The 24,866-nt window shown below is 35.8% G+C and overlaps 1 protein-coding gene across 2 annotated transcripts in view; it reads right to left on the reverse strand.

Annotated features, from left to right (window-relative positions):
* ZFPM2 (zinc finger protein, FOG family member 2) overlaps nt 1-24,866 on the reverse strand; it is a 307,159-nt gene that overhangs the window by 224,728 nt on the left and 57,565 nt on the right. For both annotated transcript variants that reach the window (XM_040068921.2, XM_058421801.1), the window contains one exon: nt 9,647-9,748. In XM_040068921.2, coding sequence (XP_039924855.1) covers nt 9,647-9,748 — 102 coding nt within the window. The remainder of the gene's footprint in view (nt 1-9,646; nt 9,749-24,866) is intronic.

The raw sequence follows: 24,866 nt of genomic DNA on the forward strand, positions 1-24,866 counted from the left end.
CTACCTAGCTGTCCTAGTTTTGACCAAGGACAGGTATAATTCTGCAGTCTGGAGCCGTGTGTGTGTGTCCATGTTGTTATTCTACACCATGCACATCATAGCTGGGGGTTGGAAGTAAGGGATCCTCACCTCCAAGAAGGAGGGGTGTGACTTGTGGTTCAGAAGAAAAGGTGGCACATGGAGGTTGTGCCAGCATTTTGTTCTTTGTCTCAGGGTTGTGCTGAGTTGGTGAGCATTTTCCATGTAAAACTCCCTGTCTGACATACACTTTTGTTACTAGGATTGTCGCTGGAACTGTTAATTTTTTTATCTCACTGCTGTTTCTACTAGCTTTTACTCAACCCATAATCTCTGCCTTTTGTATCTCCCACTGGACGAGGAGAAGAGCAAGCGCTGGGGAGTGAGGGGCACTAAATTAGCGACTGCCACTTCTAAACCATGATCCTAATCCTGAAACTTGCCCACCTGAAGATCAAGATGGTCTCCAAAGAACAGTTTACACCTAACACACTGAAAATCAAAAACATTGCAATGTCAAGTAAACATTCCACAAATGGGTAAATAAAGAACCAGAAATAGTAAATTAATAGTAAATTAATGGAATACCATAAAAAAACCCAACTAGAAGATTTGAATGTGAGTGGTTTCTCTTTTCTGAAGCATTTTGACTTCAATAAAAACAAAGTCTTGCATATGAAAATATTCTAAAAGGCTAATTGTTTAAATAAAATTGAGGTTCTCAATGCGTGAAATGTATATACAAGAAGATGTTACTTCTAAACTAGGCTAATTTCTACAGCAACTGATCTTGAAATGAAATTTAAATTCCCATATATATGCTAACAATAACAAACACATATTAATAATATCAATATATAGTATGTATCATATAGAGTATTACGTTAATAATATAATAAGGAAGTGGCATTCCAACTGACAAAGCAGTTGGAATGCTTGACAAGAGCTCCAATACTCAGTGATGAAGTCACTGTTTTTTGGTATTTTACGCTGCAAGTGAAATGAGACCATCCATGTCTCCAGGTTTACAGAATCCCACAATATTTGCACCTTGCATTGTGAAAGCGATGTTACAGAAGTCACCACAGCAAGTGACATCATAACAAGAAATACGTCTTAGTTTTCAAAATTTATTACTGAATTTATTACTGAATTTATTCTTATAAATTTAGAGTAATTATTTTACACCTCAATTTTCTCTTAAAGATTTGGTGAACACTATTTCTGGCTAAAAAAAAGAAGTTCATTTTGTCAGGCATGACCATAAGTGAAATTTCTCCCCATTTATCACACATGCTCAGTGTAGGTCATGCAACCGCCTCTTTCTTAGAAAAGTCAAAACTGCTCATGGGAAAGATGACAGTGAAGGTCTGGCTGCCACTTCCATGTGAATTCACCCAGCCACTCTCACATTCTCATCCTTCAGGCCCGTACAGGGAGCAGTACACCAACTATCAGCTGCCTAGAACAACAGACAACCGCTGTACTAAGTAAGTCAGACATAAATAAAAGCTTCATTACACGTCGCAGAGAACAGCTCTGGGCATGGAGGCCAAGTATAGCCACGTTTACTTGCTGGGAGGCTTCCGAAGCCCTTAATCAGGTGTCAGCACACAAACTACCCCTGAAGAATGTTCCCTGCAATGCTTCAGCTTCTGCACCCTGGGATCTACTTGGGAAGAGTGCCTGCTGGCTTCAACCAAAATCACGACAGGGACCATTTTAACACTTATTTACTACTCCAGTTCTGTCACTACTGAATATATTAACACAGGAATAGCATATTTTTGTTCCACTTCTTAGACCTTCATTTTCTCATTACGAAGCAAAGACTCTCATCATGTAAGAAGATAGACGTGAGACCCAGAGAAAGGTCTGCAAGAGGAAGCAGCTGCTACAGAATAATTCATCAATCCCAGCTGGTCATAGCAAGATGGACATCCTGGTGCTCCTACAAATGGCGCCAGGATGCACACTAAAAAATACTTTTTAAATACCACATATTTAAATACCAGTTCTTACAATCATTTCATGATCTAAGAAACTCAGATTTTGTTACAAAAAATAGGGCAGCAGGGTAAACCTCAAGAGTTCCTGTTTTTAGAAGACGTTTAGCAGTGAGTCTAAATTATGTACTGTGAAGTCTGTAAATTATGGACTAACTAAGTAATAACTACATTGTAAAGGTTAAACAAGTTGAATATAGTGCAAGTATATTTCAGTAACACTGGTATTAGTCAATCAGACCTAAAATGACATGATGCAGAGGTCTGCAGATCGAGTTTCAGGTAAGCAAGACAAAGAGGGGCTATGCATGACAAAGAACCAAGAAGACTACAGGCCTTGAAGACTTGGATAAAGTCTACATACAAGACTGATAATTATTCAAAATCCTGCATTTAATGCACAGGTGTGGTAACTGCTTAAAACAGATCCAGTACCATAATCCAAACCACAAGACAGCAGTCCACGAGCATTTTCACCTCTCTTAATAGAATTCACGTGTCAAAACAAGACCCGCAGTGAACAGATTAACTCAGTGACTGTTAGACCCTTATTTTTGTTACTCTCTGTCCAAGTGGCCTCCTCCTAGTTCCAAATTGTTGAGGGAAGCTGGATCACGATCCACAGAAATCCTTCCCTGCTTCAACAAGGTTCCGTCCCAACCCCTGGAGCCTGGGAGCCCAGCTCGCTGCTTTTAATCCAGTATCCACTTCATTACAGAAGATTTATTTAGACTGTCTCTTGTTTCATTACGGGTTCCAAAAGTCTGTGGTGATTTTTGACACTTTGTTATAATGTTTCTGTGACCCCCCCCCCCCAACCCCCTCCTCACATACCACACCACCCAGCCTCATTTTCATATGGATACAAAGCATCGGGATAAAATGATGGTTCATTATAGTGGTACAGAGCTCTTATCTTCATCCGGCAAGAGTCATTTCCTTCCAAAGATTGAAATGCAAATGTGAAAATTAATGATAACTGCATTATCTGATAGCAGAGATAATACCGATTCACTGTCAGAGTAACACACAGTCGTTCTATGATTTCCTCTGCTTCTTCACAATATTCTTCTTACTGTCAGACTATATCTATGGTTAACTATGTTCCATGGATTTTTGTTAATTTACATCAAATAGCATTTCCAAGATCTTAAATCTACCACATTTCCCCAATCAAAAAGGAAACAAAATCAGGACAGTAATCTCCAAGTCCTTCTTAGGACTGGTTTGAAAAGAAAGAAAGAAAAATGAAAAAGAAGTAAAAGGGAAGGGGGGAGGGGGAAGGCTATCATTAATGTCTACTTCCATCTTGCAGTGGTCTACTAACCACTGTATTATATAGCTTTGCTCTGTAACCCAAACTTTTTATAGTATTACTAAATAATGCAGAGTAAACCCAACAACCAATACATGTTTGCAGTGATTCTTACGAATGGCTACAGGAAATCTATACAAAAAAGCTTTTCAAACTACCATTTATAGCAGGTAAAAATGTCAATCTGGCATGCCCAATGTTCACTACAATTTTCTGATCTACAACTCACTAAAGCAATACACCAGAATTCACATGAAAGCCTGTTTCTATTTTTATTGAATTAGCAGCATAGCTCAATGTAACATCATTTTGAAGTGCTACTTAATTTCCAGTGTACTTTTTTTTAAGTTTCTGATACATTTTAAGAAAAACACCAACCTGTAAAAGTAATTAAAAGAAGCCATAAAGTGCTGTATTTAACTATCCTTAGTTATCCTTTTTTCAACAGTTTTCTGATACATGTGTACGAGTGATGATGAGTCTCCTGAAATGAGTAACATGAGTTGCAACTTCATTCTGATTTACTACCGCCAATAGCAGAAGTCCTGTTCATTTACTGGAGGCATAATTTTACACATAGAAAACTTTCCCTGTATGTGGAAATGAAGGCAAACAATACATGAAAAATCACCATGAACTGCCAGTAAGAGTTTTAGGTCTTATTTTACACCGTGTGGTTGGTTTTTAATTTGGGTGGGGTTTTTGTTTTGTTTTGTTTTGTTTTTCCATTTTGGACATGTGGAAGAATCACATTTTCTCACTTTCTAAGCAGAATTCAGGTACAATTCAAAAGAACTTCTGCGACTGATGTTCAAGCTATCCAACTAACAAAATCAGCATATTCTATAAGAAAGCTATGTATCCTTATGACTATAAGAGTAAGAGCTCACATATGGAATAAGGACAATTTAGTGAATTAAGAAGAAAGAGATCCAATTCTTCCTTAGAACCAAGCCTCTTCCAAATGCCCTTAATTTCACCTATGGAAATGCCTTATATACTTAGTTCCTCAACTGGTAGCCTGTTTCTCTGTTTTAAAAGCCAGATACAACTTCATTGACAGCTGAAGCACTCATTATTTGCTGGAATTGCAGGAAGAAAGTCAAAAGAATGGAGCACACAGGATGGTACAATGGATTTGGAAAATCTTTTTGGCTTAGTCAGTACTAGAAAATTTTGCCCCATCTGTCAACAGAGAAACATTCCCTTGCATACTACAGAACCAGTATATGTTGTCTTCAAGTCTATTGTTTTGTTTTATCACTATAAAGTAATTGAGAAATACAGAATGGAGAAAAGCACAAGAAGTTATCATTCTTAACATAGTTTTAGTAAACAGTTACTGAAGAAATAAAAATTGGGAATCGCTTATACAAGGCCTGCTTGTACTTATTCATTATAAATGTACCCAAATAGTAAAATATTTATAAAAGCAATAGATAATATACTCAATTAATAATTTTATTTTAGTTACAAGGAACTACTATGGTCAGTGAGTCAAATTTCTGCCCCTAGTGAAATCTACCTCATTTTAAAAGTCCAGTGTTTGCCACAGAACTTGATCATTTTCTTTAGGAAAGTATCCTCAATGCAAATATTTCTAATGACAGATAAATGACTTTTCATAAAATGTTTCAATAATGACTTTTTAAGCACTAAAATCCATTCTTTGTGTCTTAAACTGGGGAACTTCAACGTCCATTTAATCTTCTGATACTTTGCTAGAAAAAGATGCCCTTGTTATCAGATTTTCACTCTGAATTAAAGTATTTTGCAATCAGTTTGCTCTTTAATATAACTTTAATATATCTTTGGTAAAATAAATAGGAAAAGGACCTAGACTTTTCCATAACACCAGTCTTTTCAACTTTCTAGTGGCTCTTCTCTAAACATGTTACAAATTTTAACATCATTCTTGAAATGTGACCACAGGACATAGAATCCTGTTTCAGCATCAAACAAGAGTGCTGACCAGACAAGCAAAGTAATCTGAGAAGCCAAACATACCCTTTAGCCATAACCCCCTCTTTTGGGCTTTTTGGGCTCAACCCCAGTTCACTAAATCTCGGGATTTTTCAAAGGCTCTGCTTTCTCATGCTCCTAGAGGTCTTTTACAATTGTAACAATTCTATGAAAGTATTTATTTACCTTCTCTTAAGCCCGTAACTTTACATTTAATTACTCTGAAACTGAAATATTTCTACAGCTAACATGACAAGTTATTCAGGTCTGCAAATAGCAATATTTACCCATTATTCAGCATTATTTAAAATTTTAAACTTCCCGCAAATAACTAAACATACTTTAGCCCACATTACATATTATGTTGGTTTTACAAGACATGTGTTTTCTAAGCCTATACAGATTGGCATTCTTACTAACCTCCCCTTAATAAAAGCATCTTACATTACTTATCTCCTTATTTCCAGTGGGACCATTGCCATGTGGACAGGTCTGTCACTTCCCACACCAACTTTTACTAGTTTTGAACACATTTGAGAAATCATGTCAAAACGTTTTTGGAACTGAAATTGATCACTAAAGCTGTGTCATCTAGCTCCTAAGAAAGTTAACTTCAAACCATCAGACTGCTTCAATTAGCTAGTACAGAAGTACAGTCATCACATACAGTCAAATAGTCTTTCCAGCACAAATATTTTAAGCAGACTAGAAGTAACTACTTAACCTTTTTACCTGTCCCCTCTAACTATTGAGTCATGACTTGTAATAGATCAATACCAATTTTCTAATTATTTTTTTTGCTTACAACCTTTTAAAGTGTCATCTTACTGTTATTAATGAAGCTAGTGATAGATTTTTATGGGGAGTTTTTCCTTTCCTTTTTTTTTTTTTTTTTTTTTTTTTTTTTTTTTTCTTCCTTCTAGCCTTGTATTATAGTTCCCAGCATCTGGTTACATCCATTTGAATTTTTCTGGGTTTTTTATTTTGATTCTTGTTGGGTTTTTTTGTTTGTTTTAATTATCTTCTAGTTAATATCAACATTGCCTTCATTTTCATTATAGCTTCTGGAAAGTCTAAAATTGTTCTTAAGCTATAATTCATGTCTCTGATTCAAACCTTTTCTCCCTGTTAAGAGTTCATATTTGCTGTCTCTTATAATGACAATTATGGCAGACTGAACTTTTATCTACCACTGCAAGCATGACCACCAGATAATAAGCAAGCATTCATTTCCAAATCTGTAAACAATTTATCTTTCAAGACACCATAGAATATATAATTTCCTTACACTTGGCTTAACAATATTTTACTTGAGGTGCCCAGTATCTTAAAATTTTCAGAGATTTCAAGGAAGCTCTGCTACGGAAGCATGAAACATAGATTCTGTAGAAACCAGAATTATCATATTCTCTAATACGATGGGTGATCTGTAGAAGCCATGTAGGAGATCTTACTGATTGTTATGTCTTAAAAGCAGTGCCCTCACATGCACTGACATCCTAACAATAATAGAATTGTATTACAATATGTAACTCCATGCACCAAGGCAAACAGCAGACATAAGGTCATAAAGTGATCTCTGCTTCCACATTTTTTATATAATATGCATTTAAACCTAGTCTTTCTGTTCTTGCTTTCTATTCCTTGGACTTTTGCTGTCGGTTAGAACAGAAAAAGGATCAGACCCCTCACAGTGTGTTAATATACAGTCCACTGACCTAAGTTTCCATTATTTAAGAGCAGGTTCACTGAACAGGAATTTTTAAAAATTGCAGATAAGAACAGTGAAAACTGAGAGCAGTTGAAAAACATTCAGGTAACCCCCAAAGTGGTTGCACAGTATAGGCAGTTATCTCTGAAATCCCTTGATGGTCAATGAAGGTCACAATCTGAAATATTGCTTCAGCAGAAACTCTTTGAAGCTACAGCACATTTAATTTGTTCACAAAAATATTCTAATTTAGAAGACTTAAAAATGCATGTGAACCATTTAACAATGCAAATTTTCAAACAACATAAAATTCTAATTAAGGCCAGAAGTTTTATTTTTAGTTCCTGGCAAGTACTCGCTCTGTCACAATATGTTCCCTTAGCGCAAAAAAAGACATAAAATATTAAAATACCAACAAAACAGCTCTACTATTTATATAAATTCCTGAGTTGTCACAGTTCACATTATCAGTTGACAGCAACTTGTATCATGCAGAACACAGTTGCTGGATTCTGAGAGGCTCCACCTCTCAGAGATGGAACTTTCCTTACGAGAGAAGCTAAGGAGACCAGAGACAGCTCAGACAACAAAAAATGTATCATCATCTGCCCTTTGAGGTTGTGCCTCTACTGACAGTTGGTAAATTTGTTGAATCAAAGTTTTCGATGGCTCTGTTTGTGATGCACTAAAATATGTTTCTAAATAAGCAGAGTATTTCATGCTCTGTTGTTTTGGTTTTCTCCAAAAAACTAAAAGACATTATTTATCTTTGTACTTCATGGTTCAAAATGATCTTCTGTTGATTGCTTCTTTTTCCATGTCAATAGTAACCAACTTCATTTCATGTGTGATGCAGAGTATGGGATATGGTATATATCTGTTCTTTTTCATATGTATTATACCCTTGTAAAGAATCAATATTTAAATAAAATATAGATGCTGATACTGGTGGTCATCAGTTTTCAGAAGTCAAAAGAAATTTTCCAATATTCAGTTTTGATTTCCATCTTATCCCATGTCAAAGCTATCAATAAATATTACAAGTACACTCATTCTTAGTGTTTAACTGAATTTTTTTCCCAACAAAATGAAAAGATCTCCTTTTACTCCACAGTGTCAGAAAAGATCTCAGAAACTTCTGAATAAGATAGCACATATAAAAAACCAGTAACAGCCCACAAAATGCGCATTCAACTATGTATATGCTAAAATACACCTAAAAATGCAATAAAAAATTACAAATTTCAGATAGACTTTATTTATAATGAAATTAAAAACAAGTCATGTGGTAAATACTGAGTGTTTAAATCTGCTATGCAGCTAGAAAAGGCCATTCTTCTATATCCACATATATATTTTGTACTATTTTACCTGTATAGTAGCATAATACTAAACCTTGTTTTCATATGACACCATAGTGCTTTATATGGAATATCAAGTTCTTGGTGTATTATCATTAAAAACATTTTAAATGATACCATAATAATTAGATATACTATGTCTTCATTTTTGTTTGCATTGTATTTTCCAGCTACTGGTTTCAGAAAATTACCATTAGTTTTGTTCTTCTCCTCATGAAGAGCATACAGTAATTTGCAAAATCAAGCAAGGATGAAAATGTGATTGAAATATAGGAATTTTTCTAATGAAATATTATTATTGCATTATAAATTATGGATAGAACGTTTCCGGAACTCTCTTCTGATGTGCTCATCCTTTTGAGGGAAAATTTCCATAAGAGATACAGCTATTGCTAGAACAAGTTTGGCTTCAGATGCACATTTTGCAACAGTTTTATTAAATTATGGTCAATATAATGGATTTTTAAGGCCTATTCCCAAGTCTATGCCCATGAAAACACTGCATTCAACTGCAGAATTGCCTAATTGAGAAATACAATTTACCCCTTTGCCTTAGGTACTTTTACAGTACAAAAGAGGTTTTACATATTTATATTGAACAGATACTTGAAAGTATTGCCATATTACCATTACATCTTAGCAATGTTATGCTTGCACCATCTTCACTTACATAGCAGAAAATGTTACCTTGAATTACTGTTTTAATGCGAAGTTCTAACGCTTCATTGACTGCAGTCTGAGTTTCTCTTTCCACTGAAACCAATGACATGGTGTGCTAAACGATTTCTATCAGGCTCAAACAAGTAAAAAAACCTCATTGAAAATATTGGTAGATATCATACCTATTTGTTAACCTAAACATGTTGCTAAATGTTGGCACAAAGCTTGAGAAGAGACCAAACCATCTGGGTGGTCTTCTGACCACAGAAAACAGAGCAGAAGTTCTCCCTTAATTCAGCCATGGAAGAAAGAACTTACTGAGAAATTTTAATCCTAAAATTCTAAGCAGCAAGAAAATTTTCCTTTACATCAGACAGGTACATATGGCATTTTATGTTGAACAATTTACAAAATGGTATAACAAACGTCATTTTTTACTCAAGAATTTCATCTTAGTACTTACCTGTCAATATCCTGGATCCCAAAGGATCATAAAAGAGACAGTCCATTAAAAACAAATGCAAAGCATAACAATCTACTAAAATAATGAAATTAACAAATATTGAAGTCTAGTTTAAAAAATTCCTCTTGGCTTTCAGTTGTTTTTCCCTACCTGGCCCATCCCAACCTTCAGTCTCCACAGCAAGCTGCCCTGGTTTCTCTGACCTTGCATCACCATCAGATTCTGCTGCCTCCTGGATGCCTTCTTCATTGCCTGAAAAACCATCAAAAAATACAGTACTGACATATTACAATAATAACTTCTAAGCAAAGCTCCTATAATAGCCAAACAACTGCTTACATGCCTAAGTGAAAACATATGCATGTCTATAAACAGAGAGAAACAGAGAGAAAATGAAAAAAAAAAATTAGACATGTAAACATTTGTGAATTCCCACTGACTCAAAGAAGTCCTGAAGAAGTACTTCCAGTTCCACAGGGAGAAAATCTTGGAAAACAGTGTTTACTCCATATGCCTAAGAAACAGAATCACAACTTGCACCTAATTCTGTAAAGCAAAGTACATTAAGTCACTGAGTCTGTATCTACAAAGAAGAGAAAGAAATCAGCTCATGACCCCCGAGGAACATATGCTTTCAGTTATGGTTTTTCTTGAATTGAAACCTAAATGTTTCTTATGCACTGCAGATAAATGACACTCAGACTAAAAATCTGGTCCACTAAACATTTTGCTTTTTCACACAGCTAGTGAAAAGCCAATCCATGGTATTTCAGCATTTAAGGAATTTGCCCTTAAAGTCATAATATACCAGTAGGTCCCTAAAGTAATTTTCCCCCTATCGAGATTTTAAAGAAATGTTGCATTTCTGATGAATTTTCAGATTTTCACCATCCAGAAGTATCTGAAAATGTCTGTCCACCTTCTGTTACTACTCGCTACAAGATCATATACAGGACACACAGAAAATTATGACAGGGTTAAATTTTTTTAGAGATGACCATTTAATTTTTTATTTGAAGAACTGTTTGATGAAAGTGCAGTTATTTTAGGTAAACAAATACACTAGGCAAGTTCCATGCCTAAATAGTTTGAAATAACCACTATAAAAACTACATTGAAGATGAGGGGTTCAGGTATTAACACAAAACACTCTGGCCACAGGAACACATTAAGTGACATCTCTAAAAGTTTTTCCAGGTTTGGATTTTACTCATCTGTAAAATTTTTTTTTAATACTAACCTATCCAAGAAACTCATGCATAAGAAGACACTGAAAAGAACTGAAAGAAAAAAACAAAACAAAACAAATCTACACAATTAACTACTTCAGTCAAATAGGACTGACTATAGTTGATTTTTTTTTTTTTTTTTAAATCAAACTTGAAGGACACTTGTCAGAAAATAATCTTCCACAAAAAAGTGACAGCACTTGAAAAACAAACACTGCGTATTTTACTAACCGAAAAATCAGACTCTTTGTTGATTTAACAACAGGAGACCAAGAAGGAGCAAAAAGCACAGCAATTAAGCAGTAACTTGTAATTTTTTCCCCACTCATGATAACAAAAGCTTTAATTAGCAACATAGGTAAAGAAAATGTCATTACAGCAATCTATGCCAGATCCCCATGCGTTATCACTGGAGCTATATTTATATCGGATAAGATTGTGACCTAGAGTTTTCAAGTACATGATTATATACAAACACTATAAAGTATTAACTTCATGTGCAAATGTAAAGTCTCGTAATAACACATTCTTCCTTGCATTCATAAAACACAGTTTTTCAAATATGAAGTCTAAGACCCTGATAAACTACTACTCACACAAACACAATACTATAATCACTAAGAGTTTGATTACAAAACTATAGTTCAGTGAACTTGTGGTACTAAAAATATAGTCCAGAATATTTGTATGCATTCCTAGTGTGCAAAATAAAACTTGAATACAACACAAATATCTAGTATAATTTTTGTGTTAAATTGACTGTATAACTGTAGCCAGCCAAGTTTACAGGCTTCAGTTCAATCTGAAGTTACCTTTCAGAAGAAAGACCTAAATATACTCAGGTGCTGAAAAAGCTATCAACTTTCTGCTAAGCAGTTTTAGGTGGTTTTTGGTTTGAGGTGGTTTGGGGGTTTTTTTGGTTTTTTTTGTTTGGTTGGTTGGTTGGTTGGTTTTGTTTTGTTTTTAAGCAACTAGCCTATTTTGAATCAGCATTTGTATAGTTACTTTGTAGTAATCAGAACTCTGCTTTCTTTGGGTGAACTGAATAACCTATTGGACAATTTTACCTTCATTTTTCTATATTCATAGCAATTTAAAGCAGCAAAAATTTGTCTTTCAGTGGAGAGACACAAAAGAAATTTTTCCTAAGTTCAGATCTGGCATGATCAAAAATGTTGGAAAGCAATTCAGAGCAAGGGCAATTCTTGTTTTCTAACTCAAGGTGTATTACCAACGCAGACCGTTGTTAGAATGTTCTCTGTATAGAATGCAAATGTTTTTCTTCCACTGTATGTAACAGCTGTATGCACTCAATCAGAAAAACAACAGCAAAATCTAGATACAGTAATTCTTTTAGACAGAAAAGAAGCGTAAATAGTTGGACAATTTAACCTCCAAAGTATTGAGTTCTTCCAGGTTATAATATATACCAACCTGGTGCTAGCATGCACATTTCCACATTCTTCCAGTCAGTGCAACTAACCAGAACACAAACAAATGAAACTATTAGAATTAAAAAAGGACAAAGTAAAGTGAAAAGATTGGGCTGAAAAGCAAAAGGACAAAACAACAGCTAAGGTACGAAAACAACAGTACACGGTAAATAAGTATTTGGGAGAGGAGGAAAAATCTGAAAATGTATGTTAGCAGATTACTTAGCTTTCCATTAACTTCCCATTTCAGTGTTTCATAAAGTACAGTATTACACAGTTTTCATAGTCAAGTTTTAATAATTTGATGCATGTCTTGTGCAAATAGAGTAGAAAAAATGTAGAGAATTTACATTAAGGGAAACTTTGCTTTGCATCTAGAAGTATTCTTAATTGATATTTTTGATACTGATATTTTCCATTATTCCCAACTGCCAAGTGCATGTATTACACACTTGAAATATCACCACATTGATCTCTGCTGTTCCCCCACACTACTCCAATCTGCTTGTGAAACTAAGAAATCGTACATTACTGTAAATTTCTGAATCCACCAGGGAGTGAAGTCTATCCTGGGCTCAGTTGAGCATCAAGGTCAGATTGAAATGGGCAACCAAGACAATCCATTTGGTGCTGCAGACACTGCAACTTTAGAAAGCCAAAAGCAGGCTTAGCAGAAGAGCTGATAACAAAGCACATCTCTCAAGCATTTTTTCTTTTCTTTCCCCATACTTAAAGCTATTTTAGGAGCTAACATTTGTTTAGCACAAAGGAGTTTATTTCCTTTAAGAATTTATTTTCTTTCCATTGTTTACTCTTTCTGTTCGGTCACTTTTCAGTCTCAATAAGACTATTTTTTAGATTTATTTTAGAACAGATTACATTTTCCTTCATTTTACAGGTGCAGACACTTAACTGGATCGAGGATATTACTTATTTCTTTCTTCCAAGTCAAATCAAGTCCTTTTTGCCTATATATATTACCCATTTGCTACTAACTTGTTGATTCCTTTCTAATCCCATTATTTGGGGTTTTCCCACACTTTTTCTTTACTTTGCTGCTCAATTACACTTTGTATTTAAGTTAAAGGATAAATAACTTTTTCCCATCAACACCAAAGAGTGGTGTAAGTACTCTAAAATGAACCAAAACCTGCTTCTTTTTAAGCAGGTTTTAGCAGTTGCTTCTTAGCAACCAAACCTGGTAAGTGAATTCTGTCCTTTAAGCTATGCTCAGCCCTGAGTCAAGTCAATCTACTGGAATTTCCACTACTTCTCTATACTTGGTAATAAAGTTACACTTTTGGAAGAACTCATCACCCCTAACCTTAGATGCCTCAAAATTAAGCTAGTCCAGACTACTTGTGTAGACACTCCTATAGGCAGGGAAGAAAGAAACCTCCTGAGTGATTCATTCTGTTCTAGGATGCCTGAGATATGAGAACCCCTCTTGGTGTCTGAGACAGCTGAAATGAATCATCCTCTTAAACATACAGCTTAGACTAGGAACCTATCTTTAGTCAGCTAAAGTTGGGGGAAACAAATCTCTGACTTATGCTGAAATGCTGAATACACAAAATACTACTTAACTAAGAGGAAAAAAAAAAAAAAAAAAAAAAGGGTCTCATTCAAACAACTTCTATGTATAATGTGGATAGAATTTCCATCCTGACCTTATAATTTCTTACCAGCATTGACTGTTTCTGTTGTCTTTAGAAACAGCTCAAGGTTTTTTAATGTGGTTTAAATAGCCTAATGTTTATCCAATAGACAATTCACTGCAATTCAAGGTGGTAAAATTGGTCAGGAAATCTGAAGACTGTAAAAGAGACATACTACCAGAAACATGAGAGAACTTCAACTTCTCTGACAACACTGACAAGTAGGAAAAGAGAGACTTGAATATTAACAAGTAATTTTGCTTTAATCTTTTTAACAAATTAAAGACTTCCCAATTTGTACTTAATCAGCTTGTACCGCAAGTAGTTGTGGTATTTTACAGAAGCATATGGGTTAGCAGTTCTTCTCAATCCTGCTGTTTTAATCCATGTTGTTCCTATCAGTATTAGGCTCTTACAGAAAGTCTAGTACAATATAACTATTGAACTATCTTGACTAGGAATGTTATAGCAGATGTTAGGCATTCTATAATGTATTTTGCAATCAGCTACATCAACAAAGTATTTTTAACAATGAACAGTTCAGGACTGACAGATCTACTTTCTTGTTCGCAACTGCTTATCACGGCATAGATATCATGTTATGTTTACCAGGTGCTTCCTATAGTTAGGATACCTTCACAGAAGCCGCTCACAAAAGATAAGGTCATAAAAGAGATGAAAAACGTGCAAGCTTCATATACTCATGGGTTTTATCATCAGACAAAATAGCTTTGGGTGAAGGACTGTACCAGTCACAGAAAGCACACAGCAGCTTCTATTAGAGTGAGAGAACAATAAAAGTTTGAAATTCAGTTTGTTTTCCCTCTTCCTGGCAGCATAAATGTAAACCTAAATTGTTAACATCCTCATACAGCTGTTCAGAGTGAAACATCACTTCTCAATTATAATAAATCAGTTCAGAAATAATTTGTTGCAAAGCCTGTAGCACTCTGTATTGCCAAAAGAGAAAACAGATGTAATGCAATGACCTGGGGAGTCACTCACAGTAGACTCTCATTTGGCAAGGACATAACCTCATGGATGGCGACAGACCAGTGTGACTGGCTGTGAAAGGGGAGGGGGTCTGCTCCTTTCTGCCACAGTCTACAGTGGCAGTAATTCTAGATCCAACCAAACAAGGATTCTGAGACTATACATACAAACTAGATGCCAGAGCTTCAGAAACTATAGATCAGCAATCAAAAACTGTCCTTTGTTATTCGCTTTATCTCAATGCCTGCAACTAGTAACAGAGCTTACGCACCCTGATAATCCTGCTCTTGAATCCTAAGAAGCACACTGTAAGCTGAGGATTGCTGCCAGGAACCTCTCTTCAAAAGCCATACTCAGTAACTTTGAAATAAACCATATACAACTTAAAATACAAATAAGTAATTCATTCAATGTAACTTATTTTTTAGCAGCACATGCTATTCTTTAGAATACCAATGACATCTGACAGGCCTTAACTAACCTTCTTGTGGACTACCTATTTTTAAAATATTCTATGTATATATTTAACTATAATTGTAATGGCAATACAGGTTTCAGCAGATATAAATCATTCTGGGTATAAAATAAAGAAAAAATAATTATATAAGCCTTTGAAACTGAAATAGAACTGTGAGAATAAAGATACTACATAATATGGGATATATTATATATGGGGTATATGGGATATATAAAATATACACTTCCATACTTTGTAATATTTGCCAAATGATATGACGATGAGATAAACAACTACAGTGGGTATAGGGCCATGCAAACACTACAAGCCTTGCAAGGACAGAGAGACAGAGAGACAGAGGAAGAAATCTGGTGCTATCACTACCAGACTTATCAATTTATCTGATATAGGTATCAAAAATAATTCCAGTGAAGCCCATAAAAATCAACTGAGACACCCTATTCTACAAATACAGAAAACAGGAGCAAAATCTGGCCCTCAGATGATTGATTTGGTAACATAGCTGAAAGAAACCAGCACTCAAACAAGTTAATCTACTGCATTTTATTTCAGATTATATTAATCACCTCAATACTTTGCTTCTTTGCAAGCAATTATTGTTTTCTGTCATGCTGATTAACAATCATAATTTCTCCTGGGATAAACCTTATTTGAAATAACTGTATGTTTCCATTTGCCCTAAGGACTCTCAGAATTATTTGTCCAGCAAGTCTCAGAAACAATGCATTGTCTCTTTCCGTAATTTTTAGGCTTGGTCTGTGAATATTCAAGCGTAGGCAAGTGCCCACATATGTGCAAGCCGCTAGCTCTCCCAAATAGTGGTATGAAACTATTTTGGTTCCTATTAAAATCACCGCTTTGTTTAATAAAATGACATCTTGACACATTACATCTCAGCACAGTGATCATGTTAAAAAGCAGTGTCAATTATTTCTAACCATCTCAGCTACAGCACTTTTCTCCTGGGATAAGACACTGCTGCGCAGCACATTCATCTAGACTGAGTCTGGCCTTCCTCTTTCTCTACATGTTTGATATGTTCTCATTATCAACACTGTTTGCTTTTGAAGTCCTTTCAAGACAAGAATCACTCATTGAAATGTATTTCCTGCAGAACAGTGAAAGCGCTCTCCAATTTGTATTCCTCACTTACTTTTTATCCATGGGTTTATATATATATATATATATTTTATTATTATTATTTTTTTCCTAATCTTTAGGGAGAAATTCCAAACACCCGTGCTAAAAATGAGCATCATTCAGATATACTGGCTACTCAAGAGCTTCTGTCAATTTTAGAAAAAGGGAAAGTCTCACATCTTTTCAATCTTTCCCCATTAAAACTTCAAATACAAGAAGTCTATTAGACATATGCAAGTACTAGCCTGAGGTTAAAACTACATAGCTCTAAGCACTTGATTAGAAAAGCAAGCAGCAGAAGCACATTTTAGAAGATATTTACATGACACAAATAAAGACTGTTACTTAATACAATTTTCAAAAATTATTTCAACGGAAATGAACAATCCATGAGATTCTAAACCAGCCTACAGCAGAGCAGAGAGATTACTTCAGAGAAATTCTAACAAGTTTCAAATTCTAAGTTTGAAGGCTCTTCTGCAAGTTCATATTTCAATTTAATTATGTAACAATTGTGTTCTATCCCTACTGCAGAAATATTCAATCTCCTGTAAGAATTCTTCATCCAACCAAGAACGCCTCATTTTATACTTTGCAGCTGAAATCATTATCATATATGAATCCAGTTTTTATGTGACTTCCATACATGACTACATAAACAGGAGCAATAGGTACCTGCTCCTACACAGTGAAATCTTAATTTACTTTAATTTACTTTGTTGAAAACAAATGGATGTTTTTATTTGAAATAATCAGCACTTCAGATGGTTCAGTATCAAAAGCATGAAATTTCCTATCATTACAGGTGTGTTTCCACATACATGTTGCATTACACATGATTTCAAAACCAGTCTAGGCTTCTGGGAGTCAAACCTAAGAAACAGACTTAGCAGTCAAAAATATGTGCTTCTTTTTCTCTATCCAGGAATATTTGTCTTATCAATATTTAACCAATGATGACATAAATATGGCATTTGCCTTATTTATTTTTACTGATCCTTTCAGAGTTAAATTACTGCAAATATACCCATATAGTACACAACCTGTGAGCAAGTCTGCTTTCTGGGCCTGGGTTGACAGGAATATTTTCAGTCATGTCTCAGAACTCTTCAAATGTATTCAGAATTTTTGTGTCAGGGCCACCAAGTAAGACAAAAAACAGACAAAATAGACCTTCATTATAAACAAAATTAGAAACAGATCTACAGTACACATGAACCTAAGAATATGTGGTGAAATTTGTCATTTGTGCTTTCCATGTTTTAAAGATTACCCTTATTAATTTGCAATTCACATTCTGTCAAATTTGACCTCAAATTTAAGTAAGTCAATCTAAGTTCAAGTTTCGTGACTTTCTAGAGAGAGGACATTACACCACTTGTTGTAACCAAATAATCCCTTCAAGAATTCTATCCACAGCTGAGATAGAATTCAGAATTTCATTGTTCTGAAGAAAACCAAAATGTGCTGACTGAAAAGGCTGGAGTTGCTTTCATAAACTGCTTAAGGTTGAGTAATCTGTTTAACTGTTTCTTGCACTTTTTAATTCTGTACATTTAAAATAATGTTTTCTATTTGGATCTATGTATTTATTTCTTGAAACATAGCTTTCTAGTTTGTTTTTGAGATATAATTTTTTGCTTGGTGACAAATTATTTAATTTCTTGATTAGAAGAAGGGTTTGCTTGTTTAACTTAGGTCAAATTTTTATTCAACTAAAGTTGATGTTAATATCTACATAAATTCAAGGTGGACTGAAAATACGGCCTGACAGGTTTAAACATGGGTTAACAGTAAATAAAAAACGTACAGAATATACAATCTTGTACTTTTCATTTTGGAAGCCTTTACATGCTCTCTGGTGAATGGTAGGAAAAAAAAGAAAAAGTCAACCTTTTCAGATAACTCTTTTCCCTTCTAGAAAGAAAACAGGCAATCCTCTGAGCTCCAGTAGCAGAAAAGAACAAGAAACCATAAGAGGTAAAGCACAAGGCAAATGCTGATGTTCAGATGAAAAAGATCTCCTTTCATCCTGCTAGGATCCAATCTAATTCTGAGTTAGCATTGTTCAAAAGCTGCTATCAGAGAAGCCCCTTTCTTTCTTTGTCCATATTCAGCATCTGACAAAAAGTATGGAAGATCAGAATCATAGAATCATCAGGGTTGGAAGGGACCTTTAAGATCATCAGGTCCAGCTGTCCACCCAGCACTGTCACTGTGTCCCTAAAACCCTAAACCACATCACACAGAGCCAGATCCAGACACCTCTTGAACACCTCCAGGGATGGTGACTCCACCATCTCCCTGGGCAACCTATTCCAGTGCCTCACCACCCTAATGCCTAACAGTGAAAAATGGTTTTCTAATATCTAATCTTAATCTGAATCTCTCCTGTTTCAATTAAGGCCATTTTCTCTCACCCTCCCACTGCAGGCATGGCAGAAGAGACTGAACCCTATCAATGACAGCCTCCTGTCAAGTACTTGTAGACAGTGATGAGATCCCCTGGCCTCGTCTTCCAAAGTTGTTTCAGCTGAATGTGATACAGATAAACTTAAGGGAACCCTTACTTTGGGCATATGAGAATGCAACAGTGTCACAAACATGCAGACAAGTCAGTAAGAGGTAACTTGCATTCTTGGAAGGAGTTGTTATATTCTAGTTATCCTAGGAGATGGAAATAGATACACACCCTCTTCTGTCTCTGACTAACAAAAAGAATGAATGCATCCTTCATTTAGTCAGAAAGTCTATGCAAACAAAATGCAATGCATTAAAATAATCTAAAAATTTTAAAGGAATATGAGCTCCAGCAGAACAGAAGTATTGCCAGGGAAAGATAATGTCAGGCACATGGAGGGGGGGCGTGTCTGGTGCCAAGCAAAGCCGAGGGCTGTGCAATCACCTCTATCAGTACTCTATCAGTGTCGACACTCCAGCCAAATCCAGAGAAAACAAGGAGTCAAAGATTCAGGTCAATAAGCTTATAGGCGATTTGCACAAACTGCTCCTGCAGCAAGGTAAAAAACAAAGTCATATTGGCTTTTCTTTTTTATTCCTTCTCTTTGAACTCCTTGGTCCAAACACACCCTCGAAATGTCAGTGTTATATGCAAGAATTTAAAGAGCTGAGCTTCTTAATCCTGTTAAGAAATAAGAACAAAGTTGCCTGTAAAGATCTCCTTATTGAGCTCAAAGTGATTATGGTATAGCTGCCTTGTGCTGATCCTACTTCCACTCGCTATAGTGGTGGAAATTTGTCATGAAATCCATTACTGAAAAGGAAAAAAAAAATACTGATTAGAATGCTCCTGGTTTAAAAAATGGGGAGAAAATAAAGAAAAGAAAGCATAAATCTACTGTTTGATCCAGAAGCAGAAAATCACAAGCATATTGTTAGTCACTACATGTGTAACATGAAAGAAGCAAGGAATATTTACACAGTTGCACACAGGCATACACACAGACACAAAGTCATACTCCAGAGGAAAAAGGGACACACAGAAATCATTCTCAGGTTGTTATTACAGATGGTAGCATGATAGCTTTGCACAAGAAGTATGAAGGGATAGATTAATACACAGACGAACATAGCTTTGTATATGCTTTCTTGTATGAGGACTCATTCTGCAGCTGTTTCTCTGAATCTCAAGCCTGGCTGCACAATTAGGTCACATGGCTTAATATAAAAAATCCCAGTCCCAAGCTGGTCTGGCAGGCTAGTAAAAACATACATGAGCACAGTTAAGTGTTCACGAACACAAAACTTAGTTCAGGATTGGAACTCATCCCTTCCTGCCCAAGAAGAATATGAGAATGTAGAACCAGATATACACTCAGTATGCAGGCTATATATTCCCTGTGTTTCCTTCTTGCTGACTTATAACTGTGTAAGTTTCAGACTGCACTGGATTCCCCCCATTTTCCTCTTCCCCCACAAATAAAGATAGCCAATGTATCAGGAACCCGAGCTACAAACACACACTGCTGCAGACATACATAGCAGTGTGTGCTACAGATCATAAAATCATTGCATCCTGAACCATCTCCCTCCCATCCCACCTCATGTATCCTCCCTATGCCACCAGCTGAAGCAGAGTCAACACTGGGAAGCAGAAGCCATTTGCTTTCCTGTCTGCCACCAGGAGTTTTAAGGCCACTCAATCTCCTTCCCTTGAGGGCTGGTGCCAAAGCTGCCTTGTGATGAAGTAACCATGGAAAACCTACAACACGAGGAACAACAGCAACAGTCATACTAAAAGCAACAAACAGGAGAATTTGACACAATTGTCTTGGCAAGCAGCAAGAAATGAACCTGCCTTTTTTCACTAATTATCAGATACGGACATTCCTTCATTTGCCTCCTTCTTCTGGCAACAGTCCAACATTTGCTCTTTTGATTAAAACCCCCTCAATTTTCTTCTCTGGCCTCTTTCCTTCTGTGAGCACAGCTACTTAACTATCTACTAATCTCAAATGATCCCTCTTATCACTTAAGATAATTTTCCTTTGAAAGGTAAACCCTCATTGAACACTTCTGCTAGGAAGGTCACAAGGAACTGTAATTTGTTTAGCCAGTTACCACCACTATCAAGTGACCAAGAGTAAAAGACATCATCATATGAGCACAGCAAGCTTTCTAAGTAACAGACAAGAACTTTATTTTTCCTTTTCCTGACCGTATCTAGGCAGGATGACAGAAATCAGAGATTAGAAAATAAACTATAAACTACTTCATCTCACAAATAATTTTGATTTAGAACTTTTATTTTCACCCCATCTCCTTCAACTTGGCCTTTGTATTGTTTTGTTGTTTTTCCCCTCCTTCTATCTGCCCTGTCTGCAATTATTAGCCCTATCACATTTCTTCCCACCTCTTTTAGCATAACTTTATTTTCTTATTCCAACCCACAGTAGACAAAATTTTATCTTTATGTCCTATTCCCTAGCTTCCAACTCCAGCCTGTCCTTGCTCTGGACGGGAAACAGGCTACTTTCTCCTTACAGAGACTGCTGAAATACTGACATTTAAGTAATAAATTTTCTACATCTGAATTTAATCTGAATTAATCTTAATCTGATACAGACTCTAATTCCAGATGCCCACTGATTAAAAAAATATTCAGCAAGGGATATGCCAAGCTAGTAAAGTCTTTGTGTGAACAGCATCATCAGATACCCTCTTTACTGGCAGTACAGTAATCTGTGGTAACTAAATATAAACAGCAATTTTCAAAGGCTGTTTTCAAACTGACAAAATACATTATCATCAAGGACACCTTCCACAAAGTTTTTTGTTTCTACTTCAAACACAGAGATCCATACAGATTTGTGTAGAACATCACTATCCTGTATCCAAAATACCCCCTTTCTCCTAATCTCACTGTCAAAACTGCAAACAAATAAAACTTAACTGCCATCAATTATGAAGCTCTTCATCCAAAAGGTTAAAAAAAACAGAGCTGGAAGCTTAAAGCAATACCTGACAAATAGTAGGTTGGTAACTTCCATTCCAGCTTCGAATATTTACATGCTTAAACTGTTGTTCACTTCTTCACATACACAACTAGGAATAAATATTCACATGCAGAAAAGTTAATTTTGTGGTAACAGAGAAGTCTGGGAGAGGAGGAATCTTCTAGATTCCTTGTCATAAAAGCCATCAGCGAGCAAAAGGAGAAGGGAAAAGTAATAGCAGAGAGTCAAAATTTTGAAAACGGAGAAGTTGTAAAATGACATGTAGCTCAATCAATGTGATTAATTTGCTCCACACTTTGCAGAGGCTTTCGCCTTCACCTTCTAATTCTGGCAACTATTCTGCTGAATCCATCTCACAAACCCAAATTAGTAGGGTGGGAATGACAAGTAAGGCCTTATAAAGGTTCCTGTTTGCAATTTAGACAGTAAGGAACTGCTCTCTGCTTATAAAACCATCAGGCACAGTTTGACAGGAAAATATCTTCAAGAAGCCAAAGTTACCAAATTGTGAACCTTTAAGTCCTCTACTCTCATTCCTCAAAATGAATTGTGACTTCAGTGAATGTTTGCCTTCAGTACCTAGTTTGGATAGCAAAAAGCCCCTGGTTTTAGGTGGTACTTGAATTTACAGAGCTGCTTAAGTATAAAAAACATACCATGGATGAAGCCTCACAAACACCTCCTCCCCAACAGCTGTGTCACTTGTTCCCCATGCCTCTTGATTCTCGCAGGAAGCCCCGCTACTCATTTGTCCTCTTGTTCTGGGTCAGCTGGGAAGAAACCCCAGGGGAGGGAAATAGGGAGACAGGACAGATAAAATTTATATCCGAGAAAACACCTTTACTTTCTAAAACCATTAATGGTCCATGCTAGCAAGGTCAGAATTCAGAGATAGCATAATGGATTCCCATGCCAGTTCTGACATATTTCTGGGAAAAGGAAACCTGTTGCATGGGAAAAGGAAACTTGTTGCATGAGAAAACACAGATATACACTTACTTTTCCCACATTTGGAAATATTTGTCATTTACAGGCTGCCAATACTATCAAAGAGCAGAAGAAAAATCAAAAGTCAGGCCTCAAAACCAGAAATTAGACTGCCTTCATTTTTTCTCTAACCTATTTGGTACACATCTCATTTTCATGCTTTTTCATTTTCATAATTTCTCATTCATGATGTTAAAAAATATTTCTAGGAAAAAAAGAAAAGCTTATTTCTCATACTATTTTCTAATTTTAATACTGAAACACGACAAAGAAAAACAAAAAGCTATGAATTCTTAACAGATTCATGAAAAAAACCGAGAATTAGTCTGATTTTTAGTATTTACTATATAATAGAGTCACAGACCCTACCACTAAGAAAAAAACACAAAAGAAAAGTATTTGCTCTCCAGATTAGTTTTGTCTTCTTAGGATTTATCTTCAGAAAAACATGGGTGGCCTCATGCTAATGACACTTTAGATGTGACCCAGAAGAAGTAGGACATTCAACAGAAGCTGAGACATAAATAAAAACCCAGAACACTTCCAGTCTCACATTCCATCCTTTTCCCAACTGGAGATTCCCAATTTGCTTCAAAGTGGGACTTTTTGTCACACTACTTCAGCTGGAGGTAGGTTAGCAATTTTATGTGTCCCTTGATCCTTAGAAATCTTTTCAACTCCTCTTATGCAGCAGTCGCACTGGAGAGACTTAAGATTCTTTTATAACTACAACACACAAACTGCTGGGAAGTCAGAAGGTATTCAGCCTGAAGAACCGGCAGATGTCCCTAATAAAACATGTGATCAAGATAATCAAGATTCAGATTTAAATGTATTACCATTTGATGCCTGATCTTCTTTAATACAATGACTTGGATTCAGTGATTTCCCTGAAAGATGCATTTATTTAAATGGAAGATCCAAGACAAATCAAAATTCAACGTAAATCTGCAATATTGACTGCTATTTTTATAAAAAAACCAAATTTTTTTCTTGATTTCACCTAAAATCATAGTATTTCCCACTGGTAGGCCCTGGAAATGCAGTAAGAAGTACAGAGAGATAACTAAATCAAACTGATATATAAGAACTAATAGTGAGACATAGTATTCCACTGCTGAGAGGAAGAATTCAGCAGACACCAGTATGCCAATTATGCAAATAGTGGTTTAAATATTTATTTAGTACTGCCAATAACAGGAGGGATACTTTTTTCCAGCTAAAGAAAATGGTGTCTGAAAGGCATGTGAACCAGTGAACACAAAGTAATTGTAGTATTTGATCACATTGCAGTCATAACAGTACTAAATTCTACCTGTTTGTAAAGAATCTATTGATAAACTGATCACTCCTCAGAGTAAGATTTGTAGCAGCTGAACTCCAAACTATCATTAGACTGTTCTGATTACTTAGGGTGACTTACAAAGTATAAAGAACCTGTGGAAGCTACACAGAGGATATACAGAAAGTACACTGCCATGCCTTTGCCACTGATGACTGAAGACTCTCTAGGAAGGACTAATATTCTGCAGTTAGAACACTTGACTCGTCAAACAGATTTATTTGACTCTGTCCAAGAAAGATGAAAATAATACAAAGCCAGAAGCATATCAAGTTATCATGAGAAATTGCATGTCAATATCCAGGAAAGAACAGAAAGACAGAGAAACCATCAACATCCAAACGCCCCAGGGATTTGCAGACTAACAGAAGAACACCACCACAGCAACTTCAGATATATTTGATAGGCATCCTTACCTGCAGAAGACAAACAGTAAAGCAATCAAGTGGATATCTGGCAGGAAGAAGGTTAATTCAATGTTCTAAATAACAAATGTGTGCTTTTCTGAGAGCTGACTGGGCAGCAGCACAACTTTGCAGACTGAACCGGTAAGAATGAATTGGTGTGTCTTATGCTAAAATACCTCAATCTTCAAACACAGGCAAGTAACAAGTGCACTAAAGAAGTATTTGC

Source organism: Hirundo rustica, chromosome 1 (assembly GCF_015227805.2).
Source record: "Hirundo rustica isolate bHirRus1 chromosome 1, bHirRus1.pri.v3, whole genome shotgun sequence".
NCBI lineage: Eukaryota > Metazoa > Chordata > Aves > Passeriformes > Hirundinidae > Hirundo > Hirundo rustica.